The following is a 23032-nucleotide window of genomic DNA, read 5'->3' on the forward strand; positions in this document are numbered from 1 at the left end:
ATTTATCTCCTTTTCCCCGTTTATTACTTTATTCATGTCTGTATTCATTAGTTTATTGATTTTATACTTAGAGTTATAATCCCATAGTACTTTTGTTTTGTTGCTCAAGGCATTTGTATTTGCTAGACTGAGTAACTCACTACAAAGGTACCAGGCTAATAGTTGTGCCAACTCTCAGTCAAGAATGAGGATCCATTTCCCCTCCATTTCACACACCCTTTCTAAAAGTAGGTCAGCAAACAAGGGCGAGGCCGAAGTCCCTCCCTAGTGCCCAATTTCTTGACGTCCCTGAGGCAGATGAGGCCAGCCCGGGGAGGAGTGTCCCGCCGCAGATGCGGACCTCATCCTTTACCCCTCCCGCCCTTAGTCCCCGCCCCCCGGGGCCCCCCAGTCCCCGTTCCGGCTTCTCCAAGGCCCCGCCTTCCGTGGGACGGAAGTGGGCGCGGCCACGGACCGGAAGCGCTGGGCAGGGGCGGGCCTTCTCGAGTAGCCAGCCCCTCCCCCTCCGCCACTGCCCCACCCCTCCGGCCCGGACCGGAAATGAGGTCAGAAAGGGAAACCCCGGCGGGGAGACTCGGCCCCAAAAGCGGCGGCCATTGGAGGTGGCTGCGGCAGCTGGTGAGGGGGAGGAGTGGGTTGAGAGGGTCGGGGTCCAGGGGGCCGGCGCCAGCGGGGATCGGGGCTCCCGGCTGAGGCCGAGGGGCCATGGCCGCGACGGGGCTGCGGAGGTTGGCGGGAGGGGCGAGGGTGGCTGGGCCTTGTTTTTCAGGGCCCATCGACCCCATGCCGGGGAACGAGGTTCGGGCGTCTCCGGGGCGACAGTCACCTCTTCTCCTTTCTTCTTTCTCTTTTGGGCAGGCGACAGCGTGAGGGCTTGGTGTCCCGAGCCGTGTTTGTTCTAGTGTTCGGGGGCGGGCAGGGGCGTGGGGGAGAGTCCTCCCAAACAAGCTCCTTCTCACATATGTGGCCATGTTGCGACCCCTTAGTACGGAGGGTTCTTAGTCGCCAGGACTTCCTTTTTTTGCAGTTCTGCCCGGGAAGGGCTGACCCCCTGCCCCGGTGAGCCCACAGGAGAAGTTGCTTCCAGACGCCTGCCTCCTCCCCCGCTCCTCGCAACCCGGTCTTTCGCTCCAGCCTTGCGGCTGCCTTTCCCCTTCTTTTCTTTGCGTGACTTACCTTTCCTCTCCTCGAGTGCTTGCTGGACAAGGGGTTTCTCTTGGAGCGTGCACCCGAGACTGAAGGTGTGGGGAGCTCAGGGTTCTGTCACCGGCTGTTCGAATTGCATTCCCTTAGATAGGAAAGGATTCTGCACAAACAGCTGCAAGTTCTGTAACTTGGCTCCACGTTAAAGTGTACAGTTCTGCCTGAGTCTTAAAAGCAGTAGTTCTTTAATAAGGAAATAGGTTTAGACGTGATGTCCCCACATGTTTTGGTCTTAAGGGCAGTTGTCTCCCAGACCCCCGTCAGGGCGTTTTCAACTACCTCGTATTGCTTGAAAGGACGTGGTCATTTTATGTTCTGTGGCTTTTGACACCTGGAGACGTTTTGTTTGTTTGGTGGTTGTGGAACTAGATGTCCCCATTGCTCCCACCCATGTGGTAGATAAGCCAGCCTACTGTTTTCTTGCCTTTGAATTCATTGGCATAGGGACAGCCTGAAAAGAGGTTTTAGAAAGTCCTTTGCAAATGTAAACTGCATGAATGGAAATAGGGTCTGAGAGTGGTGGCTCACAGTTTTAAATTCTAATTATGGGCTTGAAATACTTTGGGCTTAAGGAGAGCTAGGGAAAAGATACTAAATTAATATGTATTTAATAAGGTATTGTAAAAATTATATTAGACATTTACCTTTAAAAGGGCATTTTGAAAATTGCTCGTACTGCTCTCATCCCTTGGAAAGTTGGCCTCTGAAGTGACCCCAGAAGTATGAGGGTTTGACAAGAATGAAGAGAAAAATAGAAAAATGTAGAAAGCGGTTAGCTACAAATCATAGAGACTCCATCTGTCCCTGTCATTTCAGCATCAGTTACGTCCTGATTTTGTGTGATTGGTACTAAAGCACATAATTATGATCACTTAATTTTCTGAAGGATGGGAGAAGAGCTTAGAAGCTGCTAATTGTTAAAAAAGATATGACATACCCGATAAAATTCCTTCCCTGCTAGCTTCCAGGTGGTAGTTGGGACCAGAGTGGGGGCAGACAGTGTCTTTTTTCCATTCAGGGTGCACATCTGGTTACCACAATTTCTTGGATCACTGAAACCACAAGCAGTGGTCCTTAAAGTGAGTCACTAAGTTGTCTTTCTCCTCCCTTCCACAAGTGACCCCAGGCCATGGAACAATTCTTTATCCATGGTTTTGAAATTGTGTGTTTTTCTGCTCCTGTCTAATGAGACTTTCTCTAATCTTTTTGGATTCGATCATCAGATAATTTAGTGACAAGTTTAATTGGGGAAAAGGGGAGGAAAGATTTATATACCTGGGTTTGCTCATTTTTGTTAATATCCTAGTTGTGATCTGGTGAGTGATTTTTTTTTTTTTTTGTGCTTTAAAAACATGTTGACTTGAGGTACCTAACAAGGATAAACACCTCTGTTTTTAGTGGCTTAAAGGTGCATGGGTGTAGGAACAGTCTTAAGTGTAGCCAGATGAAAGGTGACTTTATTTTCTGTAGATGGGGTGGACCTTGCAGTGCCATGATCTATTTTATAAAATTACTCTAAACAGCAGAATCCTATTCAGGTTTTCTTTTTCTTTTTCTGAACTTTCTTTTGGCAGATGGTGGCCTCATGGATGAGCTGGTACATGACTTAGCCTCAGCCTTAGAGCAGACATCCGAGCAGAATAAGCTTGGTGAGCTGTGGGAGGAGATGGCCCTGAGCCCTCGGCAGCAGAGGCGGCAGCTTCGCAAAAGGAGAGGCCGGAAGCGCCGTTCCGACTTCACTCACCTGGCAGAACATACCTGCTGCTACAGTGAGGCCTCTGAGTCGAGTCTTGATGAAGCCATCAAGGACTGTCGAGAAATGGCCCCTATTGCCAATTTTAGTGACTCCGATGACACAATGGTAGCCAAACGGCACCCAGCTCTCAATGCCATTGTTAAGAGTAAGCAGCACTCTTGGCACGAGTCTGACTCCTTTACCGAAAATGCACCGTGTCGACCGCTCCGGCGCCGTCGGAAGGTGAAGCGAGTGACATCGGAGGTGGCTGCCAGCCTTCAGCAGAAGCTCAAGGTGTCAGATTGGAGCTATGAGAGAGGCTGCAGGTTCAAGTCGGCTAAGAAGCAGCGTCTGTCCCGCTGGAAGGAGAATACTCCCTGGGCCTCCTCAGGTCATGGGTTGTGTGAATCAGCAGAAAATAGGACTTTCCTAAGCAAAACAGGAAGGAAAGAAAGGATGGAGTGTGAAGCAGATGAACAAAAACAGGGCTCTGATGAGAACATGTCAGAATGGTGAGCTCTCCCTTACTCAGAGATTTTCCTGGCTATTTTTACCCCAAGTGTTGATGAGTTCAGCTTTCTTTCCAAACCAGCCACCGTGGTGTTGACTTTGTAGCCCTCCCTTAAGCAGGCAGCTGGGGTTTATCTCTAGCTTTTTACAGTACATTCATGATTCTGTTTCCCTATGTCAAGAAGGCTGTATATAAACAAACACATTTGTTTCTAAAAATTGTTTTTAAATGTGTACTTCACATGCGAAGCCATGAATTTTATTTTAAAAACAATTTGCTGCTGCTTGTGCCATGTAGATCACAAGTAGATGTTGGTAGAATGAGGGTCTCAGCAGAGGCTGGGGCGTGTGTTTGTGTACATGAGAAAATGCTGGTGCCAGGCACGTGGAGTTCATGTATGTTCCTGGTAAGCTGCCTTTCCCCATCAAGAGTCATGGCTTTAGGTACTGGGCTATAATTCTGTTGTCTGCTCCTTCCAGTTTGACTCTGTGGAGCTTATTTTTTACGGCTGACATTCACATAGTCTGAACACGTAGTGGGCTTTGAAAATAACAGTACCAAATCCCATTAGTCTTATACTAGATGTCACTGGGCCAGAAACATTTGGGTCTTTTAGGTGCATGTTTAAAATGGCAGTGCAGTTTTTGGTGACTTTGTTTTTTATATCTCAGGTAGTCCTAGGAACAATGTACTAATCCCCACTTTGATACTTTAATATTATTCTTAATATCATTGTATGATAACTGTTTCTCAAGGAAGATGCTGTTGGTATTTTGAATGGGGCAGTTCTTGGTGGTGAGAGACCACCCCATGTTTTACCTGGGATTTGATATCCCTACATTGTTCCTATCCCCTTCATAGCGTCAAATCAAATGGCTTTATGGGGGCTGCCTAGTGGGTTGGTAGTCCCAATCGAATGTTTAGAACTCCACTGTATGGTAGGCACCGCTGTTCGTATTTTGTAGAAGAGGAGTTGGAGGTTAGTAGCATTTAGATAATTTGCCCAAGGTCACCCAGTGGCAAAACTGGGAATTGAACCTGATTCCAGAGTTCATACTTAACCACCATGTTTTGCTGCCCCTTTAGTGTCCCTTTTCCATGGCTCTTTTTCCGTCTCATCTTAGCTTAGAATATGTGGTTTTTCTTAGGACTTTCCTATTGAAGTTTGTCTGAAAAACAAAGACATAAATCTTAGGAACTATGAGGTGAAGCTATGTCAGTAATAGGGAAAGCTGCTTAGATGTTTATCCCTGTACCTTTCATGGGTGATTTTTAATCCAGCTTGAACAATTTTCTGACTAACTTTATATTTGCCAGTCTGCACAACCAGATAAGCTTATAATTTCCCTTCCTAATTTTCCCTTAGTGTATCTCCTCAGACTTAGTTGCCCAATTTATATGTATGATTTTGGGCTATAAAGGTTTTTTGTTGGTGTTATTTTTAATCAAATAAATGTTTAGTCAACTTACAGCCTTTCACAATACCAAAACCCTTGATTGAGGCATTTAAGTTTGTTTCAGTATCAAACCTATATGCCAAATAATTTACTGTTGAGAATAGTGATTTTTAAAAATTGTTTTTTTGCAGTGATAGCTTGTATATATTTTTTCCCCAGAATTTCTTGTTAAATTATGACATAATTGTAGGTGAGAGACTGTTAACTCTGTCTGCTCTTAATAGTCTGAGAATGGTTCCAGATACGGAGTCTGTACTTTAGCAGTGAGGCCTTCAGTCCTTCCAGTTCTTTTCTTACCCCAGACACATCTATTGCACGTTATAGTCCGGTTGTAATAATAAACATTCTGGTTATATGAGAGCCTGGATAAGTGGAAGCAGGCAGCAGTTCTTACGAAATTCTTATTCTTTTCTAAATTGAGAAGATCTGTCGTGTTGTGTCCCCCCACCCCGCCATTTGTGCTCTTTGCCTGGTCCATGACTTCAGAGGTCTTTAATAACATGGCCTTGTAGCTATGAGGGAATAATAGGCAGAGTAGTAGCAGACCGAAAATGAGAATATACTACTTTAGAATCTCATTGTTTGGGAGTCTTAAGTATATGCCTTATGTTGATTCATCTGTAGTTATGAGCAGAAGTGCTTTGTATTTCCCCCCAAAAATCTACCCTGTGGAGAAAGAGAGGAGACTGCAAATTATATTCAGTCTCTCAAGTAAGATGGAACTAAAATCTTCTTCCCTCAATTATTATTATTATTTAAAGATTTTTTTATTGATTTAGGAAAAAGAGAACAGGAGCCGGGTGAAGGGCAGAGGGAGAAGCAGACTCCCCACTGAGCAGGGAGCCTGACACGGGCTTGATTCTGAACTCCAGGATCATGGCCTGAGCCGAAGGCAGATGTTCAACCAACTGAGTCACCCAGGCACCCCCAGAACTTTACTTTTTATCAGTCATATTGAGGATTGTCAGCCTGTATGATTCAAACTTGTAGAATTATTGGGATGAAGGTGATCATTAAGTTTAACCTAGCCTTGTCAGTGATACAGTTCTTTTAAAAAAATGTATGTCACGAGTTTTAGGTTTGAAAATGTATGTCTCAACCAGAGAGCTTTATTTCTAATTTCCTTAAACTCACTTTATTAATTAACCATGGACTAGCTTTAAACTTGACCAATAATTCTTTTTTACTTCTCTTTTTCTGTTCTTCCTTCAATTCTGCACCAACCAATCCCTCAGGGATTCTGAGGAACTGAAAGTGGTTATGAGGTAGTAGTATTTTGTGCCTGCAGAAAGATCGGTTATTTTAATGTTTTCCTTTGTATGTGTGTTCCATTCTAAAATGGAGTGGTTCTTTTGTGCAATTACTTTCTACTGTTCTTATTCATATTGTCTGTGTAGCAGCCATTAGGTGATTCATAGCCTGATTTTGCTCTGTTTTTCACTAACACATTTGTTTGTTCCCCTTGAATATAGTTTAGTTTCTGTTCTTTTATAAGTGAATCAGTTTGGTGTTGGCCTGAAGTCTCAGTCTGGAGCCTTTCTAAGGTGATGTATTAGAGGCCGATCTCACAGGAAAGAAAATATTCCTTTCTCTTGGAAGGCAAGTGACAGAGATAGAGTGCTAAACCTCCCCCCTCCTTCTTCAGCCCAGGCTGACCTTCTGCGGCCCCTTGGTGCCTCTTGTTTTCTTATTTTTATAGAAAATCAATATCCCTTCTGACACAAACAATAGCTCAGAAGCAAGAATAAATGGGAGAAAGCTGAGATCTCTGTCCATCACCTTTCACTTTAACTCCCCCAAACTCTTTAATTATGAGCATGCTTTGCTCCAGGTGTTTGTGACAGTGAAATTGCTAAATGAGGACCATTTTAACCAAAGATTGGGTGATCAGTAACTCTCTATAGCAGTAGCTTGTTGGATCAATAGCATTCATTATTTCATGGTTAAGGTAAGTAGCCTCCTTTGCAAGTGGAGGTCATTAATCAGGGGCCACTGGAACTGTGGGAAAGAATATATGTGGTAGGTTGAGGTTGTTCTGTTTTCTGTTCCATAACTGGGGATGCTGACCGAGAGTACGTGTACCATTGTTGCAGATGGTGCTGTTGCATTTGGGAATATTGACTAGCCAGCATGGTGTGCTTATGTAGATGTACTTAGAGTTCTGCTAGTAGATCTTTAGGAACAACTAAGAAAGACAGCTTGGGAGGTGGATTTGATACTACTGAGTATCTGTCTCTTGAAAGGTCTCTTGAAGATCTGTCTCTTGAAAGAAAGGAATGTGTCCGGATTATTTTGTGTGACTCTAGAGGACGGTGGTAGGACTCAAAGTAGAGGGTTCAGTGTTGCCTCAGTAACATTCCGAAAAATTTGAACTCTAAAAATGAAATGAATTGTTTGACGGGGTAGCGAGTTCTAGGTCACTGAAGGGGTTCAAGCCTGGGCCTTGGGGACCATGTGCTGTTAGTGTAGAGTTGGTAGAGGTTGTGCTGTTTGATCTTTCTGTCATTCTTTTTAGTCACAGCCCTGTTCCAGGGCATCATTGTAACTTCATACTTTAAAAAGCATCTGGGGCGCCTGGGTGGCTCAGTGGGTTAAAGCCTCTGCCTTCGGCTCGGGTCATGATCCCAGGGTCCTGGGATTGAGCCCCGCATCAGGCTCTCTGCTCAGCGGGGAGCCTGCTTCCCCCACTCTCTCTGCCTGCCTCTCTGCCTACTTGTGATTTCTGTCTGTCAAATAAATAAAAAATCTTAAAAAAAATAAAAATGAAAATAAAAAGCATTTGATAGGCAGGATCAGCTGCCCACCAAAATACTTACAAAGACATAAAACATGTAAACTCGTATCACCAGGACCTAGCACTTAGAGTTGGCTCTTGCCAAGATTTCCTCAAACACAAGGCTGCTACATGTGAGGTTGGAAGCCCACATCAGCAGTGCCGAGCTGACGCTGAAGGCAGGGAGCGAGAGCCTTCCCCCTTTCTCTGTAGTCAGACCTTTGTTCACAGATACAGGGTTCATTTCAATCAGAAAATCAGGCAGCTGCAGTTTGAGCCAGAGTGGTGTTCCATCCTGCGGGAGTCCCCCCTCACTCACAGTTTCTTTCAGTGGTTTGAGTTACCTGCAGGCAGATGCAGTCTGGTGCAGTCTGGAAGCCCTGCCTTATTGTCAGAAGTAGTCGTAGTAGCCCAGCACTGCCTCACAGAGCCTGCGTCATTCACCTTACTTCAGCTCGGGACGTAGCCCTTTTATCCTCTCCCATGATCCTAGGAAGAAGAGTGAGAATCATAAGGTATTTTGAGAGAAAGAGACTACATTCATAAAACTTCTATTATGCTATGTTGTGCTGTTTTATTATTGGTTATTGCTTGTCTTTTACTGTGCTTAATTTATAAATAAAACAGTCGCAGATTTATGTGTAGGAACAAACATGGCATATCGGAGGGTTAACTACAGTTTCAGGCATCCACTGGGGGTGTTGAAGTGGCTGCTGTGGATAAGGGGGAACTACCGTATCTTTCCATCTTCATTTGGAGGCTCTAACTCCCAGAATACACTTGGATAGGGAATTAGTGTTTTCTGTGTGTGCATTTGTGTTTGGGGTAGGAGTTAATCACAACAAATTGAATCCTAGGAAATAGATTCTCCAAGAATAAAGTTTACTGTTGGCATGGGCAGAGAAGAAAAAAATCACTTAGTGGTGCATTCCAGAAATTGTAATGTTTTATATACCTTTATATATTTCAGACCCTTGAAAGTTAGAAGAAGATCCTGTCTTAGTCCAACATAGCTATATGAGAGGAAAGCTACCAATGACATGGGGCACTCGGCCAGCGCCTCTGCACATTGTCTTGGCCAGCTGTAGTGTGAGAAGAACATGTTTCCCGTGTCCAGGGGAATAGAGAGTGGGACCAGGGGTAATTTACAAACCCTTTCTATTGACAAATAACCAGATTTTAGGTAAACCAGTTCTCAAGAAGAGTCCTTTGAGCAAGTTCTGCAGAATAAGGGAAAAGGAACATCATTCTGAAAGTTTAGAGGAAAAACACATCTTTGAAAATGATTGCCAGTGGAAACCTGAAGAACATTTTAGAAAATCTTCTTTAGGATGCATGAAGACATAGTCACTTTTTTATTTGGTTGGTTTTAAAGTTTTTTGTTGTTGATTTATTTTTAGGATTTTATTTATTTATTTGACAGAGATCACAAGTAGGTGGAGAGGCAGGTGGGGGGGGTGGATGGGCGGGGGGTGGGTAGGCTCCCTGCTGAGCAGAGAGCCAGATGCAAGGCCCATCATCCCAGAACCCTGAGACCATGACCTGAGCTGAAGGCAGAGGCTTTAACCCACTGAGCCACCTAGGCGCCCCTATTCTAAAGTCTCTGTTTAAATTCTAGTTAACATAAAGTGTAATATTGGTTTTAGGATGTACTCACCACTTACATATAACACCTAGTGTTCACAAGTGCCCTCCTTAATCCCCATCACTATTTAGCCCACTTCCTACCCACTTCCCCTCCAGCAACCCTCAGTTTGTTCTTTATAGTTCAGAGTTTCTTATGGTTTGCCTCCCTCCCCCATTTTCCCTGTGTTTCATCTGTTTGTTTCTCAGATTCCACCTACGAGTGAAATCATACAATATTTGTCTTTGAATGACTTATTTCACTTTGAAACAGGAGCAGTAAATCATAAGGACAAGGTGGCTATTTGAAAAGCCAGTAGTATGGGAAGAGAATTGTAGGGAAATTTGAAATGTAATTGCAGTGTTAAAACAGGAAATTCAGTGTGTAAGGCTGACGATTCACAGACCTATACCCCTGGGGCAAATAATATATGTTAATTAAAAAATAAAAATTAAAAAAATAAATTTAAAAATTAAAAAAAAAGAACAATTCATTTTGCTGAAAATTGATTTGATGTGGAAAACTTTGAAGCCCTCCCAAAATGCAGAGAGAGGAGGTAAAAATGAGAGAAAAGTTGATCTATCTGAAGGACAAAGGATAGAGGCTTGGTCTGTGAGTAAATATTCCACAGGGAGAAACTGAAGAATTGGAATAGAATAATGATTTTTAAAATACAACTAAAGAGAAAAAGTGTAGCTGAGTCGAAAAAATTAAGTGTAAAGATTAAAAGGGAAAAACAAATGAAGAAAACACACCTACCTAGATGTATCCTGGTAAAATTTTGCATTCTGCGTTGGTGATGGGGGCAGAACAGATCTAAAGAACAATTTTAAAAGGGATGAGAAAAACACCAGCATTTATCCCTGCCGTACTAAATGTGAGGGGCTACAGTTGCCTTTAGAATTTCGACTGGGGGCTAGGTTGCTCTCCCCACTCCTCCCTGAATTTTATATACAGCTTAGGTAGATTTCATATGCAAAGACAGCAGAAAGACATTTTCAGACATTCAGGTCTCAGAATATATGCTCTTTAAAAAGTGACTCTGAAAAGACATTTCATCTAACTGAAGATGAATCTCTTAGCTCTAAGAAAAGGTAAGTCCTTAAAGGATGGGTGGGTTTCTCTAAGGCACAGTCCCCAGTGCAATAACTGAGGCATAGTCCTGAGGAAAATCATTACCTTTACAAAGTATACCTGGGGCAGGGGCCGCATTAATGAGCCCGTGAACCCAGTGAGGTGGTTTTCTAGCATGGTGTCTTCCCTCTAAATGAAACCGAAAAACAAGCTCCTTCATTATACATTCTTATAACCTATTGTGAGACTAATTTTACAGTTGATGTGAGATGTTTCTCTGAAAAACCTCTCCCTCAGTCATATTTACTGTAGGACTCTGAGGTCTGATTATATATGGTTATAAGTCTACCACCTTGACCCAGGAAAAAAATTGAGCAAAGATTTTTTTGGGCTCTGTAAAAAAAAAAAAAAATCAGTGGGTGAGAAATCCGGGTATCAACTTACTGATACCAACTTTTTGATTATGGGTGATAAATTAATTCTGTACCTCTTTATTTTAATTGAGACAGGTATAAACTACTCTCATTCAATTCCAAATTTGTAGTTCTTTGTGATTAGGAATATGAAAGACCAGCAAGCCGTCAGTTCAGAGGACAAACTGTGTTTTTTCCTCCCAATTATGAGAATTCTGAGGGATTTTTTAAAAATTTATTTTTAAGATTTTATTTATTTATTTGACAGAGAAAGAGATCACAAGTAGGCAGAGAGGCAGGCAGAGAGAGTGGGGGAAGCAGGCTCCCCACCTAGCAGAGAGCTCTGATGCAGGGCTCTATCCTAGGACCTTGGGATCATGACCTGGGCTGAAGGCAGGGGTTTAACCCACTGAGCCACCCAGGTGCCCCCTGAGAGATTTGTTTTATTGAGACTAGAAGCTTCTTATTAGGGCTCAAAAACAGGGAATTACTTTCAAAAAAGATTCATGAAAATGCTGTATTACTTACTGATGGAGAAAAAAAGCTGCCCTACAATTTAGTAGCTTTAAGCAACAAACATTTCCAGTTCCTCAAGTCAGGTATCTGGGAGCAGCATAGCTGGTGGTTCAGGTTCAGACTCCTATTGTTGCAGATTGTTGGCCCTGGCTACATTTGTTTCAAGGCACAACTGGGGCCAAAGAATCCACTTCAAGCTCAGAGAGCTGTTGGCAGATTTCAATTCTTTATAAGCTGTTGAACTGAGAGTCTCGGTTCCTTTCCATGTGGGCCCCTCCACAGAGCTGTCAGTGTCCTTAAGACACGTGGTTGTTGGCTTTTCTTTAGAGGGAATGTTTTGAGAGAGCGGAAGAGTGAGTGAGAGCGTGCCAGCTTTCGCTTGAGTGCCCAAGATGGAAGCCACAGTCTCATAACCTAATCTTAGAAGTAACCTGCCATTACTTCTGCCTATGCTATTGGTTAAACGGACTAACCAGGCTGGGAAATACCAGGCGACTGGGATCATTGGGAATCCTCTGACAGTCTTGTTACCATAGATGTCTCCCCATCCTCCGAGATTTTTTCCTTAGTATGAAGCTAGTTTGAGGAATGGTATTCTCAGAGTAATACTTCCCCCGGAATTTGGGGGAATGTTTTTTACTTTGATTTCAAAGGAAGAGCATTCAGGAACTCAAAGGGCAAGCAAGGGTATATATAGATCACTGAGAGTATATTTTGTTGTGTTTTAAATACGTATACTGAAAATGAATATTTTTAAAAATTCAAGATATGGCATTAAGTGAGAGCTTTTTCTCTTTCTTTTCTTTTCTTTTTGCTTAAGATTATTTTAGAGAGAAAGAGAGGAAGAGAGTGCAGGGGGTAGGGGCAAAGGAGAGGGAGAGAGAAGCCCAAGGATATATCGTACTGTACATGGAGCCTGGAGCACTCAGTACTTCGCTGGGCCTATAGTAGAACTCCCAGTACATGATATTACTGGTCTCAGTAATTAACAGTAATATATTAATAATTTTCTTAAACTCAATTCAAGTACCAAACTGCTGTTTGAGATACTTGAGGTTTGGATATCTGCTCAGAGCTGCATCTGCCTCTCTCGGATGAAACCCAGGGAAAATACTAGACTTCATAGGCCACATTTATTTTTCCATTCAAAATGAAAATGGATTTGAGTCCCATAGAATTTTTTTTTCTTTATGGAAGTTTAATTGAGAGTCCTATATAATTGAGATTACTATTTTAATAAAAAGACTATCAGAAAATTACTATTATTCGCCTCTAAAGAATAATATTGGGCACATAAAAGAATTAGCACCATAGATATAGCTTTTGTTTTTCATTTGCCTCTGTATAATGCTCTAGAATTCACAAAGTGGGTTCACATGCCTCATGTCATCACATCCTCTAAAGAACCCATCCACTTTTTACATGCAGGAAATAGGATTAGAGATTGAAGGACGTGCCACAAAGGCCATAGGAGGGAAGCAACAGAGTTGATCTGAAGGAGTTCACTCCATTTATGTAACATTTGCTGAAGGCCTGTTTTGTGCCAGGTGCTCTGCTAGGCATCCGGGACATTGGAATGAGTGAGATCTTTCCCTCTAACCCAGCCTGGATCTCTTGCTGTCCGTATAGATGCTCTTTTTTCTGCCAGGCTAGGCAGGGTGGGATCCTCTGTACTACTTGAGTAGTTTCAGTTTACCAGTAGGCCTGAAGGTCCAGCTACCTTCTCATGATTCCATGGGATCCAGAGGCCCAAGACTCATTGAAGCTCTGGCAAGGGAATGACATTGTTACTACTATGGGATGTTGTCCTCTGTCCCTGGAGGCTGGTTTTATCCAACAGAAGGGCACAGCCTCCTCTCCTCCTCTGAAATGGTGTTTCTTTTAACATGATGCCCTGCCCACTGCATCCTGTAGCTTGTTCATCCCTATAGGTGAGGGTTCTTAACTCTGACACTACTGACATTTTGAGCCAGATAATTTTGTTGTGAGGGCTGTCCCGTGGACCTTGTATTGTGGGATGTTTAGCAGCATCCCTCCCTCTACCTGACAGATGCCAGTAGGAGACCAACTCCCCCTCCCCTGCTCCCAAGTCCTGACAAAATATTTCTCCAGACAGTGCTAGATGATCCTGTGGGTACAGGGTTGGGGTGGTGGGGGGGTAAGGGTGGGGGAGGAAAGGAGTAAAATTGAGTTGAGAGTTACCGCTGGTGTTTCTAGGTGCTGAGATGGGGTTTCACTTCATTGACTTTGCTTTTACCAACAAGCATGAATTTCAGATTTAGAGAACTTAGTAAGACCAAAACACTGATCTCTTCTGTAGAATAAAAACACTGTAGTTTTAGAAACTTTTTAACTAAGAGTTTTTGCTAACTTGAAAAAGTACCCCTTAACAGGGCTGGCACTTCATTTTCATACTTGGAAAACATTTTAACGTTTATACCAAGGTATACAGTGTTTAGCTGAGTATTCACCCTGGAATTAATTCTTCAAGTTGATGAGAGGTATCAGTAGTGTTTTATTAAGCTTGATTCCTTGATAATCTACTTCTCTGAGAGTGGATGCCATGACCAATCACCTGGTCTACCAAGAGTGTGTTGAATTACAAAGATGCCGGGGTGAGAAGGTTTCTTATATAGACGTGTGATAAAACAGAAAAAGCAAAATGTTAATTGCAGTGTGTGATGTGCAGTAGATGTGATGGGGTGTGAGTGGTAATTGGAACTTCTTTCAACTTTCTCATCTGTTCAGAAGTTTTCGTTATAAAATGTTGGCAGAGGAAAGCCTCTGGAACCGCAGGTTAGGGTGATTTTCTTTACACGTCCGTTATTTCATTTTGGATGTGGTTTGGTTGCTTTTCTGACAATATTATAATAATAAGGCAACACAATTGGTGGTCTAAAACCCAGGCTTTAATTTTATTTGCTTCTTGTTTAGAATGGTGGCTATGCTGCTGAATTAAGTGTGGGAACATTTTTTAGTGAAGATCACTATACAGAAGTGTAATATATTATTACTACTTTTACTCACAGAAGAGTGCTTTTGAGGTGTTTTCTGGCTTCTGAAATGGGTTGGTTGCCTCAGTAGCATTAAGGTTAAATTGTAGGCTTGCCCAACCCCTTATTTGCAGAGTATTATTCACTGGAAAGCATTCTTCTTTTTCTGTTTTCACAGCCTTCTCTGTAGTCTGGACTAGGTTTTATTTATTTAATTTTTAATTAAAAAATTAAAAAAAAAAGATTTTATGTATTTATTTGACAGAGATACAGTGAGAGAGGGAACATAAGCAGGGGGAGCAGGAGAGGGAGAAGCAGGCTCTCCACCAAGTCGGGAGCCAGATGCGGGTCTCGATCCCAGGACCCTGGGATCATGACCTGAGCCGAAGGCTGACGCTCAATGGCTGAGCCACCAGGCACCCCTGGACTAGGTTTTTAATAAAATGTACACCTGTATGTTTTTACTGACTTGTTTCTTTGTTAGTTTTAGTACTGGGCAGAGCAGTTTCTGGTGTATGGTAAATAATAAATGCTTACCGAGTGTATGATTGAAGGGTTAGGAGAAATGGAGATGGGGGTTCTTCCTCCTTTTTCTGTGAGAAACTTCTTATTGCCCGAATTTAGGATTGAGTTTTTTGAATGATGTGTAAATTATTTGCAGGGTTAATACATTTTTAGAAATTTTAGAGATATTCTAGGAAGATTTTTTTTTTATATGCAAACTTTTATATTTAGAATCATGTGAGAACAGGGAGTACAGAACAGCTCCCAAGGCAAAGGCAGGAGGCATTGATGCCTCTGAGTTGCTGCCATTTTAGGAAAAGACAAGATTTCACACCTGCTATCTTTGTGGGGTTTGTCTAGTTACTTTTTCTGAAGATTAATAAAGGCCGAGTTTCTGTCTTCTCACTAAGCCTCAGAGTACCACCAGTAGAATGGACCCTAAAGGTAGGATCATACTTTTTTCTTATAAAAATGAGGAGCAGAGCTTTTATTTTCTTGCCTAGTAAAAATGCTCTTAGTAAAAAAGTTATAAACAAATTTGAAGGTTTTGGAATAGGAAAATGTAGGATCCTGACATCTTTTATTTTTTGACCTTGTGAACTACAAAGGTGCAAAAAGAAACTTGTGTTCATTGAAAGAAGGGAGCTTAGTTTTAATAAAATATTAAACATTATGCTTTATTAGCTAACAACATTTTATAGTTGACCAGATTGTCATTAAAGTCCCATGAATCTTTTTTTTTTCTTTTTTCTTTTTTTTAAAGATTTTATTTATTTATTTGTCAGAGAGAGAGGGAGAGAGAGCAAGCACAGGCAGACAGAGAGGCAAGCAAAAGCAGAGGGAGAAGCAGGCTCCCTGCTGAGCAAGGAGCCCGATGTGGGACTCGACCCCAGGACGCTGGGTTCATGACCTGAGCCGAAGGCAGCTGCTTAACCAACTGAGCCACCCAGGCGTCCCGATCTTATTTTTTTTCAAAGAAGTCATATCTCTGAGCCAGAAGTGAATAAAGTCTGCAGGACTGGACAGCGTTGGCCTGTAACTTGGAAGGGGAAATACTTGCTTCTGCTTTTTGGCTAACACTACATTTTTGCTTGCTGTATCGTAATGTTTATGTGCAGACATACCACAAAGTTTCGACTTTTGTTTTCATCAAATTACGCTAAGAGTTCCTTACATATAATTAAATTTCCACAATGCAAGTCCTTCTGAGAGAATAAATAGAATTGGCAGATGCTATTTGTGAAGTAGTCATTTCCAGATACCAGTAGACTGGTGATTCTTTTGTATAATAAGCATTCTTCATGACAAATCATTTTCTTTATGAAGAAAATACCCGTCTCCCTTGATCATAGTCTTAAAATTCTGGTGATATTTCTGTGACATCATTGCCTTTCCTCTAATTAACTATAAGTGGGAAAGCTTAGACAAGGTTAGTCCAGGCTTTTTCAAAAACAGTGAGTCTTCTTAAATGCTGTTGACAAAAATAGGAAATGTGCAGTCGACAGAAAGGCTTTAGGTTACTAGCACCTTTCTTGATCAAGCAGATTTCTTTGAGCTTGTCCCTTTGTTTAGAATAACAAGAGAGTGGAATCCATGCAAAAAGGATCAAGGAAATCTTATCTTGTAGGACATATAGGTGGCTAGAAATGAATGGGGAAAAGAATTGATAGATTTTGTGATCAAGAAAAGTGGTTTTAATTTTTTAATTTTAAATACTCAAGAGTAGAATTTGTAATATGTGTAGAGCAGGGATCAGCAAACTTTCTCTGTAGAGAGCCAGATAGTAAATATTTTAGGGATTTGTGTGCGATATGTTCTGTGTTGGAGCTACTGAACTTTGTAGTTGTAGTGTGAAAACAGCCATCTATGATATGTAAATGAATAACTGTGGTTGTGTTCCAATAAAACTTTATTTATGGACACTGAAATTTGAATTTCATATCATTCCCATGTCACAAAATGATTTTTTATTTTTTTTAATCCCCAATCATTTAAACTCTAAAAATCATTCTTAGCTCATAGCTCATGCAAAAATAGGTGGCAAGCTGTTTGCTGGTCCCTAAATCTTGGTTAGTGATACTGCTAACTAGTAAAGTATATGACATGATGGTGGGCTAGAGTATCTGTTCCATGGCCTAACGTGCTTTTTAAACCCTACTCTCAAGAGGAGTTAAAAAATGTCAAATTTGCTTTATCTTTGAGGCCAGATGAGGATAAAAAAGTAGTAATATGAGAGAATGTGAGTAGGACTCAAGGGAGTTAGACCACTGATACTCTTAGGAATTTGCTAGAAGCACAAAAATAACACCATTACATTCAGCAGGCACAGTTTCTTGAACTCAGGAGAGGAAGAGTACAGAACTCAGAGGGCATATCTTCTGGATTTAACTACAGAGCTCTTTGAAGATTCTAAATCCATCAGAATCCAGTCATATAGTTTTGTGAGCCATTTCTTGGAATGACACCTGAGAAAGTTCCCACTTACAAGTACAGAAGAAAATAAAACGAAAGTGCCTTTAAAGAAATTAAGTATGTTTTATTGGCTCTTGCTATAGCAAATTTCTTGGATCTATTCAGAGATAAACTTAAGTGAGGAAAGCATTGCTACTTAATCAGGATTTTAAGGATTTAGTGTTGGCAAGATATTTGGAAATGTTGCAAAATACAAAATATTTTCAGATTTTTGATCCAGAAATGTAGACTGGGATTTTGCCAAGCCTGTTCCTTATGCCATATGATGAGAATGTTTCTTCCTTGCTTTGGTTTCTTCCATCTTGTAGAGTAGATGAAAAAAATTGGCTAGCTTGGAAGGAAACACTCCTACTCAAGAAAATAGCTCATAATGTAAAGAATAGAGTAATTTTTCTTGAACCAGATCGATCAAATTTAATGACGATTAGGCAAAAGAAATGCGGCATCAGACGGGGCAAGAATCAGTTGTTAATGATGGCTCAGGAAATGAAACCAATTGTACAGAATTCTATAGGGTAAAAGTTTTATTTAAGTGGGTTCAAATGGAGTTTGTTTTTATATTTATATTTTTATTTTTTAAAAGATTTTATTTATTTATTTGACAGAGAGAGAGACACAGCAAGAGAGGGAACACAAGCAGAGGGAGTGGGAGAGGGAGAAGCAGGCTTCCTACAGAGCAGGGAGCCCAGTGCAGGGCTTCATCCCAGGACTCTGGGATCATGACCTGAGCCAAAGGCAACAGCTTAACGACTGAGCCACCCATGTGCCCCTGTATGTTTATTTTTAACCTTCTGTTTTGAAAATGAGTTTTGTTGTACCCACTTCATATCAGGAAGACAAACCCGAAAACATAACTTTGGTCATACTGACTTTCTTCTTGTTCATGGATTTTTGTTAGTTGCTGTGTAAATGCGGAAAAAATATGATAGATGTTAGATGTCTTAAAGTTGGATAGCTTCATTTGAAACTGATAGTTGACAGGATTTATAAACAAAATGGGTTTATAGCTTTGTACTGTTTGATATACCTAGCCAGGTTGAGATTACGTCTATGAACCATAATACATATCTTTCTAATGCTAACCTAACAAAATGACTTTAGATCTTTATAAAGTACTTTGAAATAATAAGCAAAAGTTACAGAGTTTTCCTTTTATTTGTTTTACAGGAAAATAAGCTCTCTTCTGTGGCTTAATTATGAAATTTACATTTGTGATTGGCTAATGAACTGGAGTAAAATCACGGAAACTTGGGATTTTAGATTTGACAACCAGAATGGGCACTGCTTTCTTTTTCACAGGAGCTGATGTGTTCTATTGTGTTTGCCTCTTTTTCCAGTGAAACCAGCAGTGTGTGTAGCAGCAGTGACACAGGGCTCTTTACCAACGATGAAGGACGGCAAGGTAACCTTGATCCTAGCTTTGGGATGTTGGTTCAGTATTTCTGGGGAGATTGTAATGATTAGGTGAATGACCCACTGAGAGTATGGTGGTTGTCTATGGCAGTGGTTCTCAAACTTTAGAGCATTTAAAATTGTTAAAATTTCTGAGTTCCTAGAAATCAAATAGGTCTGGAGTTGGCCCCTAGAATCTGAATTTTTCTTAAGTACCTGCAGTGATTTTTATGCAGGTAGTTCAGACTTTGAGAATCATTAATTAGAGGAATATAGTGTCAAGGATGGGACTCTGGGAAGTTGCTAATTTTATTAGAACCAAAAAATATCCTTCTGTATTGTACTCTTTTATTGGATATTAAGACATTCTTAATTTTATAAAAGAATTTATTTTTATAACCTCATTTATAAATGAATATAGTGTTCTAGATGAATATATTATAAAACACATCTTCTTTCTAATGTTAAAACTTCTGAAGTTTAGCATAGAACACTGTGAATAGGGCTGGTGTATGTTAATTACCAGTCTCTTATCTTTATGGCCTACATAGTAATTTGAAACTGTGTTTTATCCTCTGCATTTGCTTAGGACCACGCTAATTGTGTACCAATGATAATTTCATGTAGCTCCTTTGGATTGTGTTTCTTTTAATCTAAATAAGGGATTCGTAGATGTCTAAAGTCCCTTTTAGCTCTGAGATCCAGTGATTTTTCTTTAAGTGATTGAAAACAGAAGCACAATGGCTACATGTCCAGGTTGTTCCAGATAGGCTCCCTAGTAACTGAAGGAATCCTGGGACTGTAACTCTCAGGATCCAAGTTCTGAATTTGGAGAGAGATCATGAGGGCGGGTATCTCACTCGTGCCTCGAGAGTCATGGGCGTGGATGGAGTTGCTGAGCTTCCTACTATAATCGAAGTTGTTGGGAGTACTTGTCTCTCTCTTTCTGATTCTGAGGGAGCCACGTGTCATTATTGGCTATGTGTGTATACTCCCAGCTGGGGTGCGGCTCAGGTCTTAATTCTTTTGTTTCATACCAGGAAGTCTGGTTGTCTTTCTATGAATGAATTAGTGCATACTATTCAGAATTACAAGTGCTGCTTTTTCTTTGCTTTTATACTGCTCTGTGAAGTATAATGTCTCTCTTTTTAAAAGATTTTATTTATTTATTTATTTGAAGGAGAGACAGAGATAGCGAGAGAGAGTAGGAGCCACGAGCAGGGAGGAAGGGGAGAAGCAGGGTCCCCCCTGAGCAGGGAGCTTGATGCAGGGCTCCATCCCAGACCCCCGGGATCAGGACCTGAGTGGAAGGCGGATATTTAACCAACTGAGACACCCAGGCACCACTCACAATTTGTCTCTTGAAGATTATGATGTATAATTATCCAGAAGTTTAAGAAAGCGTGGACCTTTTTATGACAGGTTATGTGTTGGAAAACCTTTCTACTGGTAAGGAATCCTTGGTTTCTGATGGAAGATTTTAGGTTATTCTAGAGCCCCAGCTTTCCTCTCTGTTTCAACTTCACGGGTTCTGATGATACTTAGATGCTTGGAGTTCTCAGCACAAAGCTGTTTATTTCGTGCTTCCATGTCTTTGTTTACGCTGGTGTCTTTGCCAGGAATCTCATCCCTTACCTTTTCTTGAATGGTTGCTCATCCACCGAGACACAGTTTTCCTTTTCTCCCTCCAGGGCATATTTATGGACTGCATCGGTGGGGCTTTCTGCTCTCATTTTCTTACTGGGTTTGGGCAATAGGAGCCATTGGCAGAGGAATGGAGGGAGGGAAGGAGGTGGATGATTGAGTGTATTAGGCAAGTTTTTATCTTGATAGTAGTGTTTAACAGCCCCAGAATTTTGGTGGTGTACCGCATTTATTTCTTGCTGTGGGGCTAGGGGTTGGCTGTGCTTCAGCTGGCTCAACTTGAGCTCCGCTGGTCTCCAGGATTTAAACTATATTTGTATCTACTCAGTGTATCTTATCCTGGGACCTTTCTGCTGGAGGTTATGTGTGGCATGGACTTCTCATGCTGGAAAACGTGAATGCTAAGTGACCAAACCAGAGCATACATATATATTTAAAGCTTGTGCTTGGGTCACATCTTTTATTTATTTTTTATTTTTTTAATGTTTTTTAAAGATTTTATTTATTTATTTGACACAGAGAGATCACAAGTAGGCAGAGAGTCAGGCAGAGTGAGAGGGGGAAGCAGGCTCCCTACTGAGCAACTGAGCAGAGAGCCCGATGTGGGGCTCAATCCCAGGACTCTGAGATCATGACCTGAGCCGAAGGCAGAGGCTTTAACCCACTGAGCCACCCAGGCGCTCCGGGTCACATCTTTTAATGTTCTACTACCTAAAGCATGTTACTTGACAAACCAGTTATCAGTGGGATGAGGAAGTATGCTCTGCCTCAAGGGGAAGGCTCTGGAATTCCATGATAAAGGGCAAAAGGCATGGATGTATTATCATAGGGAGGTAGTGAAGAGTTGGCAAAAATAATGCAATCTACTGAGTTGGATTGTAGTTTTCCCTGGCTCCCTTTCTGTTGGGCAGTCTTCTACAACCTCAGTTTTCTCTCTGGTCTCTGATAACCATTCTTTCTCCTTGCTGCTGCAGGTTTAGGAAGGGTAAAGGTTCCCCGCTGTGCTGGCTCCCAGGTGCTTCACTGTCTCTTATTATTGGTTCCTCTTAATACTGTATACACTTTCGTAAATAGTCATTTCATTAAAGTCTCGGTTATCCCCAGGTCCATTTATACCACAGAATGCTACATAAGAGGCAACTTATTTTTGTGTTAAAGGCTTTGGAGTTAGACTTCGGGTTCAGATCTTGCCTTCATCATTCACTAACTTGGTCTTGCCTTCTCTGGGCTTTAGTTGCCTCATTTATAAGTTGGAATTAATGTAGGGTTTAGAAGAGATAACATACTTAGAGATTTTTAGCATGGACCCTCATAAGTGGTAAGGGTTTAGTAAATGGTAGCTCTATTAGTTTTTTACTCTAAAAAGAAGTCCAGTATAACACAGTATGACATTTTTGTGAAACTAGTTTGATACTCTAGTTTTCATCATGATATAGGTCAAGAAGAAAGATCAAAACAAATTTTTTTGTACTTCGACTTTATTTAAAAAGTATAATCAAATCCAGTGCTCTGAGAAATCATTTTCCCATTTAGTTTTCCATAGAGCATATTAAAATTCCAGCTTATGATATGATTTCTTTATTTTAGGAGATGATGAGCAGAGTGATTGGTTCTATGAGGGAGAATGTGTCCCAGGATTCACTGTCCCTAATCTTCTGCCAAAGTGGGCTCCTGATCATTGCCCTGAAGTAGAAAGAATGGATTCTGGACTGGATAAACTTTCCGATTCCACATTCCTTTTACCTTCTCGACCAGCTCAAAGAGGTGAGTTCTGAGGAGACCAAAATATATTTCACAACTTTTATGGTTCTCTTTGGGGAGAATCATCCCATGGCCAGTATACTCATCCCTCTAAGTATGCATTAACTCTCTGAAATTTGGAGCTAGTCCAGGGATTTTCCTAGAAGATTCAAGGGTGAGTCTCAAAGCTTGAGGTTCTCCATTCATACCTAAATCAACCCATGGAGACTCTTGGGATATCTATTAGCAGGGCATTCCTTCAGCTTGCTATTGCCATTTGTGCCAGATTTAGGAAGCCTAGCAGCGTGTCACTGCTGCTTACCTGCTGTGAAACCGATGGGCTATGGAGTGCTCAGTGGGAGCCTGAAGTATTGGATCTTGGAAGAGAACAGATTTCAGTAAGAACATTCACATACAAGGTATAATGACATTTTTTTAATTGGGTGATTTTAAAATATTTCCTTAAATAATTTGATTTTATTCTATTATTGTGGACTTAAACACAAATACATCCTTTCCTTTTGCTTTTCCTTTACTTATGATGTAGCAAGGTAGAGTGGAAAGAGCCTAGGACAGGAGGAAGGAACGGGGTGCTAATACTCTCGGGTACTGTCTTCTAGCTCTGTGACTCTGACAGAGTCACTTCATTGCCTTGGGAGATGGGGGTTGGCACTTAAAATAATTGTGGCTTTGAGAAGACTGTTTCAAAGGTTTTTAGCTCTATAAACTGATGATTCTGGGGTGCCCAGTAATCAGTAATCAGTCAGTGATCAAGTATTTGTTGGGCATCTTTTGGTGATCAGAATTATGCTCAGAGCTATAAACTCCTATAGCGTTTTCTAATGAAGAATTTACGTGATTGAAAGTCCTTCTGAAAACATTTGGCTCTTGGTAGAGATTATTGCCTGGCTGAGGCGCATGTTGCTACCTTAATAACTTGCGTCAAACATTTCAGTGACCATTTCTGAAAATTCTTTATGG

General features: G+C 41.3%; 1 protein-coding gene across 2 annotated transcripts in view; it reads left to right on the forward strand.

The window, feature by feature from the left end:
- Positions 1–563: 563 nt before the first annotated feature.
- Positions 564–23032, forward strand: part of GPATCH2L (G-patch domain containing 2 like) — a 54276-nt gene continuing 31807 nt past the window's right edge. The window contains exons 1-4 of one of the 2 annotated variants that reach the window (XM_044231549.1): positions 564–618; positions 2778–3450; positions 18613–18677; positions 21899–22075. In XM_044231549.1, coding sequence (XP_044087484.1) covers positions 2789–3450; positions 18613–18677; positions 21899–22075 — 904 coding nt within the window. In that variant the 5' untranslated portion in view covers positions 564–618; positions 2778–2788. The remainder of the gene's footprint in view (positions 619–2777; positions 3451–18612; positions 18678–21898; positions 22076–23032) is intronic. The other variant, XM_044231548.1, reaches the window with a different exon arrangement.

The sequence above is a fragment of the Neovison vison genome, chromosome 13, assembly GCF_020171115.1.
Source record: "Neovison vison isolate M4711 chromosome 13, ASM_NN_V1, whole genome shotgun sequence".
In the NCBI taxonomy this organism is placed as follows: Eukaryota; Metazoa; Chordata; class Mammalia; order Carnivora; family Mustelidae; genus Neogale; species Neogale vison.